This window comes from Astatotilapia calliptera, chromosome 7, assembly GCF_964374335.1.
Source record: "Astatotilapia calliptera chromosome 7, fAstCal68.1, whole genome shotgun sequence".
Lineage (NCBI taxonomy): Eukaryota > Metazoa > Chordata > Actinopteri > Cichliformes > Cichlidae > Astatotilapia > Astatotilapia calliptera.
Window position 1 is genome coordinate 29205668 of NC_137428.1, and position 14640 is coordinate 29220307.

The 14640-nt window shown below is 39.3% G+C and overlaps 1 protein-coding gene across 2 annotated transcripts in view; it reads right to left on the reverse strand.

Moving 5' to 3' along the window:
• Positions 1-14640, reverse strand: part of rabgap1 (RAB GTPase activating protein 1) — an 81453-nt gene that overhangs the window by 50761 nt on the left and 16052 nt on the right. Inside the window, exons 2-10 of one of the 2 annotated variants that reach the window (XM_026174138.2) lie at positions 9934-10169; positions 7644-7673; positions 6284-6545; positions 5759-5972; positions 5459-5633; positions 2307-2467; positions 1278-1388; positions 393-459; positions 204-306 (exon numbers count right to left, since the gene is read on the reverse strand). In XM_026174138.2, coding sequence (XP_026029923.2) covers positions 204-306; positions 393-459; positions 1278-1388; positions 2307-2467; positions 5459-5633; positions 5759-5972; positions 6284-6545; positions 7644-7673; positions 9934-10086 — 1276 coding nt within the window. In that variant the 5' untranslated portion in view covers positions 10087-10169. The remainder of the gene's footprint in view (positions 1-203; positions 307-392; positions 460-1277; positions 1389-2306; positions 2468-5458; positions 5634-5758; positions 5973-6283; positions 6546-7643; positions 7674-9933; positions 10170-14640) is intronic. The other variant, XM_026174139.2, reaches the window with a different exon arrangement.

Consider the following 14640-nt stretch of genomic DNA (forward strand, 5'->3'; position numbering starts at 1 on the left):
GTCCATTTATTATATCCTTTATTTCTCTACAGCTTGGCTTGGGCAAAGTTCTGTTAATAACCACCACACTCAAATACTTCTGTCACATACTGCCGTGAAATATGAGTGAATAACCAGCCAGCAATCCAATAAACTAAGGAAATAATCACTAATGAAAACTATTTATGTCTTATACAAATCTTAAATTGATTCTTGGCTCCTACCTTTAGGCGTTTCCTCATTCACAGCCTGGAACTGAGGCGTGTTGGGGTTCCAACTTCCTGTGATGATGTAAGACTTCCCGTCTGAGCTCTTTCCCATTGACTCCTGAGGAGGTACAAGTCTCAAGAAGTTAGCAAACACAGAACAACAAACGCATAGATACACATAGAAAAGTGAAAAAAGGGGCCCACCAGGTCTAGCAAGTGCATGTCACTGTTCTTCACATTTTTCCCAGGGCTGAGCAGGAGTCCAAAACACCTAAGGAAAGCACATATAGAGAAAGAAAAATGTGCTAGGAATATGATTACATAAGGGGGAAAGAAACGCGAGGCATACGACTATGAATCTCTCAAAAAAAAATAAAATAAAAAAATCGTTAAAAAAAAAAAAAAGGTCACACATGTTACCAATAATAGCTTCCTGAAATGATCCTCTAACACAGACCAGAGCACGGAGAACGTTAAACACTCCACTAAAATCGTCACCTTCTCTAGGTTCACAAATCAAGAACAAATCATGGCGAGGATGAAAGTCTGCAAAAAAGGTAAAGAAATGTTTAAATTTCCACTGATTTATTAAAGTGTGGAAAATGAGACTAACCTCGATCACCACCTAACAACGGTTCTTGACATGGACTGACATACGGATGTGAAGGTGTTTATTACAGAGTGACTTACTTCTTAAGAATGTCTGGTCAACTTTATGGACATTTATGGCCGTTTACATGAACTTAGATTGTTTCCACATTCTTTTATCAAGTTAAGAGCCACCTCGTGTGGTTTTTTCTCCTCTTTTCTTTCTTCTTTCTTTTTTTAAAATAACTCATCTGAAACCACTCCACTTCTCTCAGTTAATTAGAAACAACTTAAAAAGAACTCTGAACAAAAAGACCTTCAATGCCTCTGAGCACGACCATCATTTATGAGAAATTTAGACATATTTGATCACTGCATGAAACTAAAATTCACAAAAACACTTAATCATGAGGACTCCAGGGCACTGCTTAGTAAAATGCTGACCTATATTCTGAAGATGTGTGTGCATGAGAGTATAAGTGTTTTAACTCTTTATCTTACCTCTCAATAGCCAGTTCTTTATTTGAGGTTTGCTGAACATAGATGACAATTTTCTTGTCCAGTCCTGCACGCAGCTTGAAGCTTTGCTTGTCCTTGTCTTTTGCCACAGCGCTGGAAAGAGAAGAAATATTTTTACAGTCTAATTAGAGTGTCCACATGCTGGAATTTCTCACTTTTCATCCCGACCAACCCCCCCCCCCACTAAAAAAAACCAAAACAGAAGCCCCACTATCATCAATTTATATTGTAAATCTGCTGTATGACTTCAGATTGATGGGATTATTTACACTGTAGAGAAGGAAAAACTATTTCAAAATGTGAAATGTTATTGTTACAGAATATATGTCAACATTTAAAGTGTCTTCAGAGGCTTGCTAATTTAATTTTATCAAAGAAAAAACAAAAGCAGGCCATGAGTTCCTGCATGTAGAAGCCGCTTGCTTGGAAGTTGGAACACTAAAAATAACCCAATGCTAATAAGGAGGAAATACGAGTCGGCTAAAAATATCCATGGGCATATTTTTGCTTGTTTTATTTTGTTTTCCAAATAACCTGACCCTTTGGGCTGCTTGTCATCACATAGAAGTAAGTCGGGACTATGGGAAAATAAAATAAAAACAACCTGTGAAGAAGGATTGATGAAAAACAAAAAAAACACAGGAACTTTGTTGTTATATCTTGTGGTAAAAAGTGTGTTTGATTGGTTAACATCAGAGACCAAAGAATACTTTTTTCTTTTTTTTAAATAAATCAGTGCAAAGTTCCTTTCATCATTTTTACCCAAACCAATTAGGGGATGCTTCCCCTCACTGGCAGCACCCATCCCAGAAAGGTTTGGGACTTTAGTAGTAAAAAACAACAACAACAAAAAAAAGTTGATTCTTAAAATTAAGGATGTATGCTCCCGTATTTATATGTGTAATATGTTGACTAAAACATTTTACACTCCAATAGACAGCTAAAATTGCACTTTTGAATTCAATGATGGATTAAAAATTAGAATGCATGATGAGTGAATGTGACTCCCACCTGAAAGTACCCTTGCCATCGTCCTCCCTAATCTCCAGGCTGACAGTAAATGTAAACAAGTCACTGTCAGGGGTGAGAGGGGGAGCCTGCTGAGACGACAGAACTGCCCTCTTAGCTGACCGCCGAAAGGCTGTGGCAAAGCTGTACAGTATCCTACTAACCTGCAGGAGCAAAGTAAATGCGCACAATGAATATCTATCCCAAAAGACAATATAAATTTAAAGGTCTTCTAACACAGACATATAATTTAAGAGTGTCAAAGAAAAAACACAGGCAAACTCAACAAAACATCGTATAAACACAAGATAACAGTTGCAAAGTAAAAAAACTGAAAGTGTTAAAGAGGAAGAATACTAACAAGCTAAAGCTTTCCAGCCAAATGATTTAGGTTTCCTGTGCTGTAACCATAGACAAGGATAGTGCAAGTGGTCGAAGTGGAATTTGTCTGGTCATAATTATGAGGAACAGAAGAGACCTTCAGCAGATTAACCATTTTGAATTGTATTTAATTTTGAACTTTGAGTGTGGGGGTGTTGTTCCTGTGTAACAAAAAGCAAGCTGTACCAGAGGTTTGCCAAGAGGAGCAAGAGCTAGAGACAGAGCTTGAGTCTGCCAAGTGTGAAAACACAAGGTGGTAATAATTTATTTACATCGTCTCCACTGAGGGGACTTTAAATGCACAGGTTTCACAGCGAGCAAAGTTTTTTTTTCTGTCCACTTACTACTAAAGAGACATATGTGGCTGATAATAAACAGAGCTATCCCCCCAACTAGAGGACCACTGCAGAGTGGTTTTGGATCATTTCTAATTCCGGTAAACAGCACCGCTCATGGGGGGTCAGTGACTAGAGGGGTGGGGTGGGGGAAAGTGCGGTTATCAATAAATAACAATGCTCTTCGGCTCTTTCACGAGACCAGAGTACAAAGCAGCTTCTAACCTCTGCTACAGAAAGTCTTTGTTTTATCTCTGGTACAGTACAGGGATGTTAGGAGATCGCAGGAGGTCTATTTATTGAGAAACAACACTGGACAGGATGTAAGAGATGGGGGATGAGTAGAGCTAGATGGGGGGGGGGGGGGGAAATTACCCCCTGTATTGGTACATGTAATACAATGGGACTGTTGTTCTGTGCTGCTTAAAACTGATCAGCTGTCAACATCTTAATTTTTCACGAAGGAACTCTCTGTAGGCAGTTGTACGCCAGAACTAATCAGGGCAGGCAGAACTTAGTTTGATACAGAGTGCTTTTCAAATAGCCCCACACAAGCCAAAATAGCATTAAGGTCTTATCAACTAATACCAGGTTTTCTCTGCAAAAGAGGCTGTCAAAAACAAAAGGGCAACTATTTCATCCTTTACTCCCAACAACTGGAGTTTCATTCAAAGAGTCCGTCCCTGATCTCAACTCAAACTTGTGAAATCGATTACATAAGAAGTTTGGATTTGATCCGTATCTAAAAAATGCAGCCTTTAAGGATCTGGTGCGTGTTAAATGTCTTGTTACACTGTTTTTATTTCCACCCGGGATGTTTTTTCACACTTGCCAGCTTTTTCTTTCTTCATGTACTTTCCGTGCACACGAAGCTTTGAGACATTCTTAAATGATGTCACGGTAAAAATCAGCTTCAGCTGCCAATTTGTGTTTCACTTGCATCAGCTTCTTAGGATCCTAGAATACTTCTGTAAAACCCATCTACTGGAGCTGAACTGATGTGAATTACATAGAAATAGATACACATCTCTGGATGAGAGAGGCAAGTTTTTGTCAACGTCCCCCCCCCCAAAAAACAAAAAAACAAAAAAAGAGGCATGGGTTTGAGTGTCAGGAGGCCTCTGCATCACCATTACAAACTAGCCTCTGGGTCATAATGGGAGGTCCGATACAAAAGTGGGCTGAATAGAATTGAGGAGTTATTTTTCTTTATATATGAACAAAGATAGTTTTGGTAGTTTTCAGCAAATTAATTGAAAGACTTGCTAGGGCCCTGGACAATGATGAATGCAAATTTAACCATGAAAAAATGTATTTATCCAAATGCAAGAGCCATTTCACCATAATACATATGGTTAGTTTAAAAGACCTCGGTCAGAAAACAGAGTTGTTAAACATGTCTTAAGAGTTGTTTACTGTGAAGTTGAAGCTGATGTGATGCATATGACAAGAGCAGCTTTCTCCCCAAACGAACGGGTAACCAATGGGCTGACTCGCTACAGTCTAATAATCTGAAAGGGAGGCCCAAAAAAGCAGGAGATGCTGTGGACTGGTTTGTTGCTATGGCACTTGAAGGAAGAGAAGGGTGGGTGCAAGATGAAGAGTGCCAAGAAGAGAACAGAGATGTCCAGAATATTTTTTAATTTGAGTGAGAGTATTTGCATCAGTGTTTTAGTGAGTATGTGTATTACAGATCGGAGTCTCGGAAACTGGATAACAGGATGAAGTGTCTGGGGGCTCACTGTGACACTGAAGGAGACGGCTTTCATGATGAAGAAATCAGGTCACTGAACACTGAAAGCAGAGCTTTAACCCAGTTTCATGAGCGGGTACCTTCTTCTCTTCCTTTACATTTCTGCTGAACCTACTGCATACACAGCATTACAATAATCGGCAGATACACCAATCATCTCATTACAGGCTAGGAAATTGTTTTGGGACATTTATGTGAATGTTAATTTAACACACATCACCAACCTAAGCCATGCTGCCTAAGAGCTGTGTCCTACCCCAGACTTCCTTCTTGAATTATCGCAATCATAAAAGGTTCAGAAAACTTGACTTTGACTGAATCCACAAACTCTCCACTGATTGAGTGCCCGTGGCCCACAAGACCCAAAGAAACCAACACCGGCGTCCTAATGCCACATCAGGTCACCCCCAGAGCTGCCGTGTCCACAACTCAAGTGTGTGCACATGTATTTGTACTTGAGGGGTGCAATAGTGTGAAAAGAAGAGACGGCAGTGCCATATATAAAATCAAGAAGCTTTCACTCCCCCTTTTGTTCACTAACTGAATAGCAACTACATTGCTTGCAAACTTTTTGGGGTTGGCTACTCTAGTTGTTGTTGTGACCTTAGCTTGGAAAAGAGTGCCTTATATACCACATAGTGGTATTAAGTTAGACAAAGACAGTTGCATAATCAGTGAATGCTTACCGCCTCTTGGATTTGGCAGCGAAAAACATGGATCCTGAAGATCTCAGCATTGTAGTGGCTCTCAGTGAAGGCAAAGCAGTCACTCTCCGGTGTGCCATCATGGCCTCGTACGCAGAACAAAATCTTATAGATCGGATAGTTGGCAATCTCAGTGTTGTTGTGTGGATCCAACAACCTGTTAAAACACCAATAAAATTACTGTTGTTTAAATTCTTAAAAGAAACAAGAGTGTACCAAGTTTGGACATCTGCACTAGAACTAATCCACACAACTGACCGAAAATCTATATTTTCGCCCTACCTGACAGTCCCTTCAGACACGCCTGGCACAGACAGTGTAACATCCAGGGGGAGTTGGCACTGCCCTCTGAGGATACTCATCATACGGAGGGCCTCTACCTCACTCCGGGGGGCATTGACTGAGGCACATCCTAGATATGTCAGCTGGCTGAACACGACGCTGTCCTCATCTGGGATGGGGCTGCCAGGACTACATTCTGATGATGATTCATCAGCTGCAGTTATGAGAAAAGACAGGCAGTGAAAGAAAGAAAAGGATAATATTATGACATCTATTATAATCTTTCAGCTGTACAGTTTCATGCGAGAGGAGGTTAGAAAGAAGGAATGGAAAAGTAAGAGAAGCTTAAGGAAAAAATATAACATCAATTGGCAAAATTCATGAAATTCAAGGAAACCAAGAACAAAATGACAACAGTCCTCATCCTTTAGGAAACAAAACGAATGAGGAAACAGGATGGTTTAAAACATGTGATGTAAAATTGTCGGTATAAATATGATTCAACTTCATCTCATCCTGACTTGCCTCTGTATGACCTCTCATTCAGCTCACTCTCTTGGGCTGTCTGAACAGGAAGCACCATTTCCAGCTTGGGTGGCGGTGGGGGTGCGCTCAGAGGGTCAGTGCCTGGGGCTACAGGTGACGCTGTGGTATAAAGGGCATGATCGCCCCTACCGAGATCATCCATCCTTGCTTCTGACGCAAGGCCAGCGTCAGCCATTGATGGGTCCATGAGGACATCTTCTAGCTCCCTTTGAAGCTGCTGCTCACTTCCATTGCCTACAATCTGATGCACACACATAGGTGTACACACACACACACACACACACACACACACACACACACACACACACACACACACACACACACACACACACACACACACACACACACACACACACACACGCAGAAATAATCATGCACCCAACCACAAAAAAAGCACAAAACAAACAAACAATTTAACCAGAATTAAGAATTATTATTGAGTTTTGCAGTTTGCAGAAACATGCAGTTGCCTTGCCCATAACAGTGACATGGAAATGTATTTTGAGCGACTGCAGCGTGTTTAAGGTATGAATCACTTGTTTCAGTTTGGCCATTAAAGATGTATCTTAGGTATATTTCAATATTAGTACATTGTATTGAGATCACTTTGGGTGGACGTATCAAGACTTTAGAGTTATGCCAACACTGATTATAAATGAAAGTATCAACTGAAACCTTGAGCTTGGCCAAACAGCACAAAGTGAGGTAAATGCCTGTTCCCTGCCTGCTGCAGCAGCATCCAAAAGCTGTATAAGAAAAGGAGATCAGCCGGTAGGGGTCACTGTTGTATTGATCATTTAAGGATAACAAAAATGATGTAAAAATATAGAACATTTTTCCAAACAGATAGAGTAAAACCTAATTTATGTCTTTGGCAGAAAAGAATGAGGTCATTTGTCCATTGCTGCTGGACTTAATTATCTTAATATATTTGCAGGATGGATACTACCACTGCCAATTATCTTAGTGATACAGGACTATTAACATGATAAAAAAAAGAAAAAGCATTCTAAACAAGCGTAAGTGTGCTATCAATTCTATATTGACGTTCACACTTCTGACGTTTTGTAACTGTGTAGCTGTAGAGGGCCTTTACAGGAAGTGCTACAAGCCTGGGCGACTGTTGCATAACTACAGCCTACAGTCTAATTCTAACATCATCAAATCCAAAGTATTAAAGAGCTGAGGCCATCGCTGGACAGACGGCAAAATTACAGAAAGCACAAATAATCACAGACAGAATCACCACTGAATCACATCACAGGAAGAATAAGGTGAATAATATTCACAAGCAAGAGAGAAGCTGAGGAAAGGAAAGAGAGCGAGAGAAGAGACTGACCTTAAAGCTGACCCCTTCCTCAGAAATCACCTGCATAACAAACAACAAGTTTAGACACTGACTCCTCTGCTGACTGGATGGGCTGACTGGAGGGAGATGTGCACAAGAGTGTGTCGGCAAAAACCAAAACATGATGTCAGGATGACCGCGTGCCAGTGGATGGAGTGATTTCGCCATTACATTGTGAGAACAGAGGATGTGTGTCACGTTCTGCTTTTTAACCATCTGACAGCAGGCAGACGATGGCAAAATACGCAGCGCAAAAACTTGATTTTATTGTCCATAAAAAAAGAGCTGTGATGCTTTTACAGACACTGGTCTTATGAATGAAATATGAAAACTCAAAAGACAGAACACGACAGAAGGTCAAAGCAGAGCAACTTTCTAGCGAATGGATATTGAACATCTATGCTCTGCTGGCGCCATCTTCTGGGAACTTTACAGAATAACTTTTCTTTACAAACAAACAGGTATCGTACATGAGTGACATACAGTAATGAAAATAGTCCGAACGTGTGAGGCCGCTTCTTAAGGCAACTCAATAAAAAGAAACATGATAACAACTAAACTGAGAGACACGTGGACAAAATGCATCCTGTGAAGAGATCGAGCAGAAGAGGCGAAGAGAGGTAATCTGAACCCATTAGGGACACACACAGGATAGTGGCTGGCAGTCACAATTATTTCCTAGAAAGTCTTTATATTGTGAAAAGAGCTACGCCCGCATCACAAAGCACCGATATTTTCCCCAGCAATGGGTCAAAGCAAGGTTATATCACCACAATACCTGGATATCTTTCAAAGTTGAGCAGTGAATTCAACCATAGAAAACAAGCTGTAAGTCAGCCTCGCTATAGCACAATATCATATTACGCATTTAAACACAAGCACCTGACTGACACAGCAGTTGGGAAACGGTCTCCCAAAGTTAAATAGCATCCAACTTAATCACACTCAGTGGCAACAATATCTGGCGGTGGATGCATGAATGACATCCTTCATTTGCAGCCTAAACAGCACAGGGAAACTTAACCAGACAATTTACCCTCAGTTTATGTGGATGTGCACAAATCACCAAGGGCTTCGTCATTAAAAGTAGCAAATACAAACACCAACTATGACCAACTACGGCAAAAAAGGCAAAGTGAGAATGAGGAAGCAAAACAATAAATGCTGGTTTATGGTTAAGAGTGTGAAATTAACAAACCCTGCTAGATGTTAAAAAAAAAGAAAAAAAAGATGGTTGTTAGTAATGAAAACAGTATGTTAGCAACATGAATCTGTATAAACTGTAATTCCTAATTTGCTTTTTTATGAGTTCTATTTCTAACAAATAAATAAAGATGAATAAACATTGAGATGTTTTGATATATCATGGTCCATCAGATTTAATTAACACACAAGGTAATAATAGTCACACCATTTAGTGTGCTGGACATTCTCGTTTGGTTTCCTACTTTATACTGTACAGTTTATTCTACTTATCTGATCAGGCCATCTTAACTGTTATTATTAATGAGTCTATTCAAAGTAAAAACACCTCTGGAATTTAATGGTAAGGCCATATAAAAAAATCTATCTATTAAAAAATTAGCCTAATCTAAAACAAAGTTCCCACCTGACCCTCTGTGACCCTTATGCAGAACACGTTTCACCAATGTTTCTCCATTTTACATAACCTATGTGTTGTGTTAAAATAGGACTATATTAGCAAATGAATGACCCTCAAGAAATTGCAGCTGGAAGATGAGTGTGAATTCAGATAAAGAAAAAAAGTGTAAATAAAGACAGGACCTCTTATATCACGCACTCACTATGTTTTGATAAAGGTTTCTTCAGTAAAATTAAAAAAGAAAAACAAACACACACACACCTCGGGTGCCAATGCTTGTTTCTGCTACTCTATGTCGTAGACATAAATATGGTGCAGTTTTGCTGTTGAAACTACAACATACTCCGTCATCTTGATGCTCAAATGCTGGAAAAAACATGCATTCAATTTTTTTTGAACCCCTCTAACCACTTTGAGACCCTCTAACTTGTAATAAATGTTAGAAATATGAAAGTAAACTTGCAACTACTTATGTAAAATTGTAAATTTATCTTAAAAAAAAAAAAAAAAAAAAAAGCTGATTCCTGGGGTGTCAGGTGGAAGGCTTTTCATGGAAGTTTTTTAATGGGAAGACCCTTATGCCATTGTGCCTAAGTGACTATTAGTGCACCTAATCTCCAACAAGTCCCCCTTTTCTACCTTGCACTTCCATCCGTACCTACACCCAGCCAACCTTACCTTCAGTCCTGTCTTTTCGTCATCACTACCATTATTAGTAGAGGAGGGTGTCTCGTCCCCCAGCCGGGACACAAGGACAAAGTCCTCACTGTTGAGAGTGGACACTGAGTCTGAAGACACGCTAATCTTCCCCACCGAGCCCTTGTCATCCATGGCTGCCGCTGTTAAATTCAGCCACGCTGCTCATGAATGGAAGACGGAAGGCGGAAGTGGTGGGAGATGATGAGCAAAATCCCCTAGAAAAAAATAAATAAAAAGAAAGAAGCAGAAAACAGTCATGATGAGATGAGATCCATGAAAAGCATCTTATAGAAAGGCAAGTGGCTCTAAAAATGGTGAAAGTACTTGTGATTCACTTTTAGAGGTCTTTTGAACACCCCAAAAAAAGAGGTCATTACCCAGAGAAAGGCAAAAAAACAAAAGAGCGCAAAACGAAGCTTAGTTCAAGTGAAGGTGATAGACAAGAGAATAAAATGATGAAGCAATGAAACCAGAAAAATCAAAGAAAAAGCATCTGTGGGTCATTTAAAGCAATTTTATATGCTTCAGAAGAATAAAGTAGACTAGTTTGCAAAAACAGCTTGATTTTACATGCATTGCAAAGCTATGGTGATGCGAATGACAGTGAGGAAGTAAGGAAAAAGACAACTTTTTACAACCATCTATTTGACCCATGTTCCATCTACAAAGTCTCAGCTGTGGTTTCACACTAATGAATCACAAGTTCACAAAAATACATTGAACAATGTAAAAGCACACACTAAATAATCTAACTGCAGTACATGCACTCCTAAATGCATCCCTGCAACACCAACCAGCCACCACAACTGCAAATAACAACTTTTGACTCTGCTGGTAAATTACGACTGTGGGATGCCACTGTGTAGTTCACACTGAGATAAGAATTAGCATTAAGGTAGGGAAATCCAGGCAAAGCTCTATTATTAGTATTGAGGCATGAGGTAACTTCTAAACAAGAGAGGTGGCAGGAAACACCCATAAGCATTTCTGGCCGTTTCCTCTCGCTGCTCCTCCCTTTCCCTCTTTCACTTCTCTTTTTGCCTCATCACTCACCCTGCAATCTATTTTTCTCAGTGTCCACCTTTGCCCTTGCCCTTCTTGCTTTGGGGAAAAAAACCCACCCAAAGCAAGCAGGTTTAACAATGAGAAAGTATCAGGACAAAAGGTCAATCTGGATTATTAGAGATAACACAAACACAGTCACACTGACCCAAAATAAACGTCTATATTAGAGGTTACGTGATTTTGCTGGTGATATGATTGTTATTTTTAGGCTGCAATTTATTATTGACAGCTTAAGGTTTATCCTCTCGGTGTACGTCTCTGGATACTGTGGCTCTCGCTAAATTTTTAAAGGATAAAATACGGTTTCAAAGCAAATGAATTCATTTTCAAAATATAAAATTCAATTTCAATTCAGTGATGATCATTTTCAAACCAATAAATAGAATTTCAAATTAGGCTAATTCATATTCAGTTTGTAAAAGCATTTATTCAAGTTACAATTCAGATTCAATCCGAGCAATTTAACTTATTCAAATTCAGTTTCTGATGGCACAGATTTCTGCCCATACTAGCGTTTCACCTTTATTTGACTTGGAAAAATAATTTGTCGCTCTATTTTTTAAAAAAAAGTCCCTTGTAAAGATGCAACATTAATTCACTTACTATTAGAAGAAAACAGGAATAACCTCAGGTTTCCTTTCAGCACTCTAGCCAGGCTGAGAAAGAGTCCGAGCTTTGTTGAACTTAATTAGTAATGACTTCATGAATTTCTTCACAATTAAAATTTTCACCATTAGAGAAGAAAATTTTTCACAGCAGTCCCACAGATGTATCATTATGTACAGCACCTATAAAACTGCTCTTATTTATTTTAAACTTTAACTCTCCAATTGATCTTTCAAAGTTAGCTTCAGTAAATACTTCCTCAAAACCATCAACCGTATTCACTTTATTATCTTTATCTTTATTCGCGGGTTATGTACCACAGGCCTTTAATGTGGCAGTAATTAAACCATTACTTAAAAAGCCTCTAGTTGACCCAGCTGTCTTAGCTAATTATAGGATAATCTTCAGTGTTCCTTTTCTTTCAAAAATTCTTGAAAGAGTAGTTGTAAGCAGCTAACTGATCACCTGTAGATGAATGGTTGATTTTAAGAATTTCAGGTTTCAGAGATCATCACAGTACACAAGCAACATTAGTGAAGGACTCGATACTGTAGACCACAATACTTTATTACAGAGATTCGGTATTAAAGATACTGCGCTACAGTGGTTTGAGTCATATTCTCACAGTACACAATAATTCAGACTCCATAATTAATAGGGGTGGGGGGAAAAAATCGATACTGTGTAGTATGGTAATATTTTGTTTGCTAATAATGTATCGATACAGGGACAGCAGAAATCGATATTTTGTTACAAACCATTTTTTGTGGACTGGAACACGCTCTGACTTCAGAGCATGTTGATCAGCTCCTTTTTCTGAGCAAGAATCCTGACATTCCTTCACTGTCCAAATGTGTTTAACTTGTTTTTTGGCAGCAATAAACATGACAGTTTACTTATTTTAATTTAAGACATGTTTTATTTTAATTAAGTTCAAAACTTTTTTTATTTAATGTAAAATTATATTTTGTTTTAATTTACTTTCAAATTCTTCAGTTGCTGAAGGGGCTGCATAGTTTTCATAAATTGCATAGTTCAGAATAGCTATAATTGTACCAGATGGTTGCATTCAGTTAAGTTGGACTAGACTGTAATACAAACCGTTGAGTTTGTCAACAATAAAACTGACTGAAATGAGAGAAAGACTGAGTGCGAGACTTTGATATTAGATAAAATGAATATTGATAAAGTTTACCTTTATGTACAGAATTTGAATATCGCAAAATATTTTTAAAAATTGCAATAATATCGTATCGTGCGTTAAGTATTGTGATAATATCGTATCGTGAGTTGTATGGTGATTCCCACCTCTAATAATTAACAACAATAGGTTAATTGTATAGGTTAATTATGGAGTTCCACAGGTCTCTGTGCTGGGACCAATACTTTTTAAGAGCTTCTCTTAGGCAGTATCATTCGAAGGAACATTTTCACAGCTATGCAGATGATGTCAGGCATGTGTAAAGGCATGTGTGGCGGAGTGTAGTCGGCAGTGCCACGGCAGGGAAGGCGGACACACCTGCACGGCATCACAATCCTGCCTCACCAGCTTAAAATTGGTGTAGGGTCCTGTGTTTGGTTGTTAGTGTGTTCAGCTGCAAGCTGGAAAGCTGCAGCAGTGTGTGTGTGTGACTGTGGACAGCAATCGAGAGTCAATAAAGAATGCTGGAAAGCATGTATGTCTCGTCGGGTCTGCCGTGGTTTGTCACAGTAGTGCCGAAACCCAGGATGGGAGGCATGACGGACCCACAACCAGGCCAGCAAGTGGATGAGCTGGCCCGAATGGTGGCCGAAGTGGTGGACACACAGTGGGAACAGGTGGTGGCATCACGCCGCCTGCAGGAAGAATCTGGCCGCTCGGGCCTGGTCCTGGCCGGCACCGCCGCCACTGCCACCAGCGTTCCCCAACGGTGTTAGTGTGGTCCTGGTTTGGTTGTTGTCAGTGTGTTCAGCTGCGAGCTGGAAAGCTGCAGCTGTGTGTGCGTGTGACTGTGAACAGCAACCGAGAGTCGATAAAAAATGCTGAAAAGCGTATGGATGCGTTGCCGGGTCTGCCGTGGTTTGTTACAGAATCTCTTACAGTTTTTTACAGCCGCTAGGACACATTTCTCAATACTTAGGTCACTTTTGCAAAACTCTTCACACAATTCTCCTAACTGACCTTCAGCTTGGCAAAGCAGTTCATTTCACATTCAAAATGCACTACAACTACCAAAAGACTTTATTCAGGTCTCAAATAAACTCATTCTTCCAGAACACTAGCAAAGGTTGACAGCCGACAAACACACTTTGTCACCCACAAAACAATGACCTAAAAAACACTAACAACATGTAGCATTACACAGTGTTTTCTTGTGTAAAACAAGGACACATCTCTCTTTATAATTTCAATATATGTTACTGGAATGAATCAGACATCATGCAGAATTCATTAATATTTGTTTATGTATTTTTAGTTTTTTGCACTAAGTAATCCCAAAATACAAGAATTTGTATACACACCATCCACTGATACACATACAACAGTAATGCTATTCTACTCGGTCTTCTCCATTTGGCCACAGGTTCTCATCCACATCACATCTTATGTCATCTAGGGCAACACACCTAGGAAATAATCTTCTGGCATGCCAGAATTGAAGGAGTTGAAAAATTGAAGGAGTAACACCTGTGTAGATGTTCATCTACAATGAGAATAAGCTGTGGCTGGTTAAACTGCATTTTTAGATTTAAAATATGTTTCAATAAAATATTGCTGTTGGATTTTGCTGTCTTTTTAAGTTTTGCATTGTGTTATTGTTTTGGCCATACGTTTAACAGTTTTGAAAACAGTATGTAAGTACATGCAAAATGTCCTGTATGTACAAAGATTTTTGGCAGTTGTTGTGTCTGAGTGAGAAAATAATTCATGAAATTTGAGAGATGTAGTCATTGAATGCATTTTGTGCCAAAACAATGATAACTGGTCCTCAGTTTAGCCCACATAGACTTCTGTTGTGCTCACTGTGTGAGGAG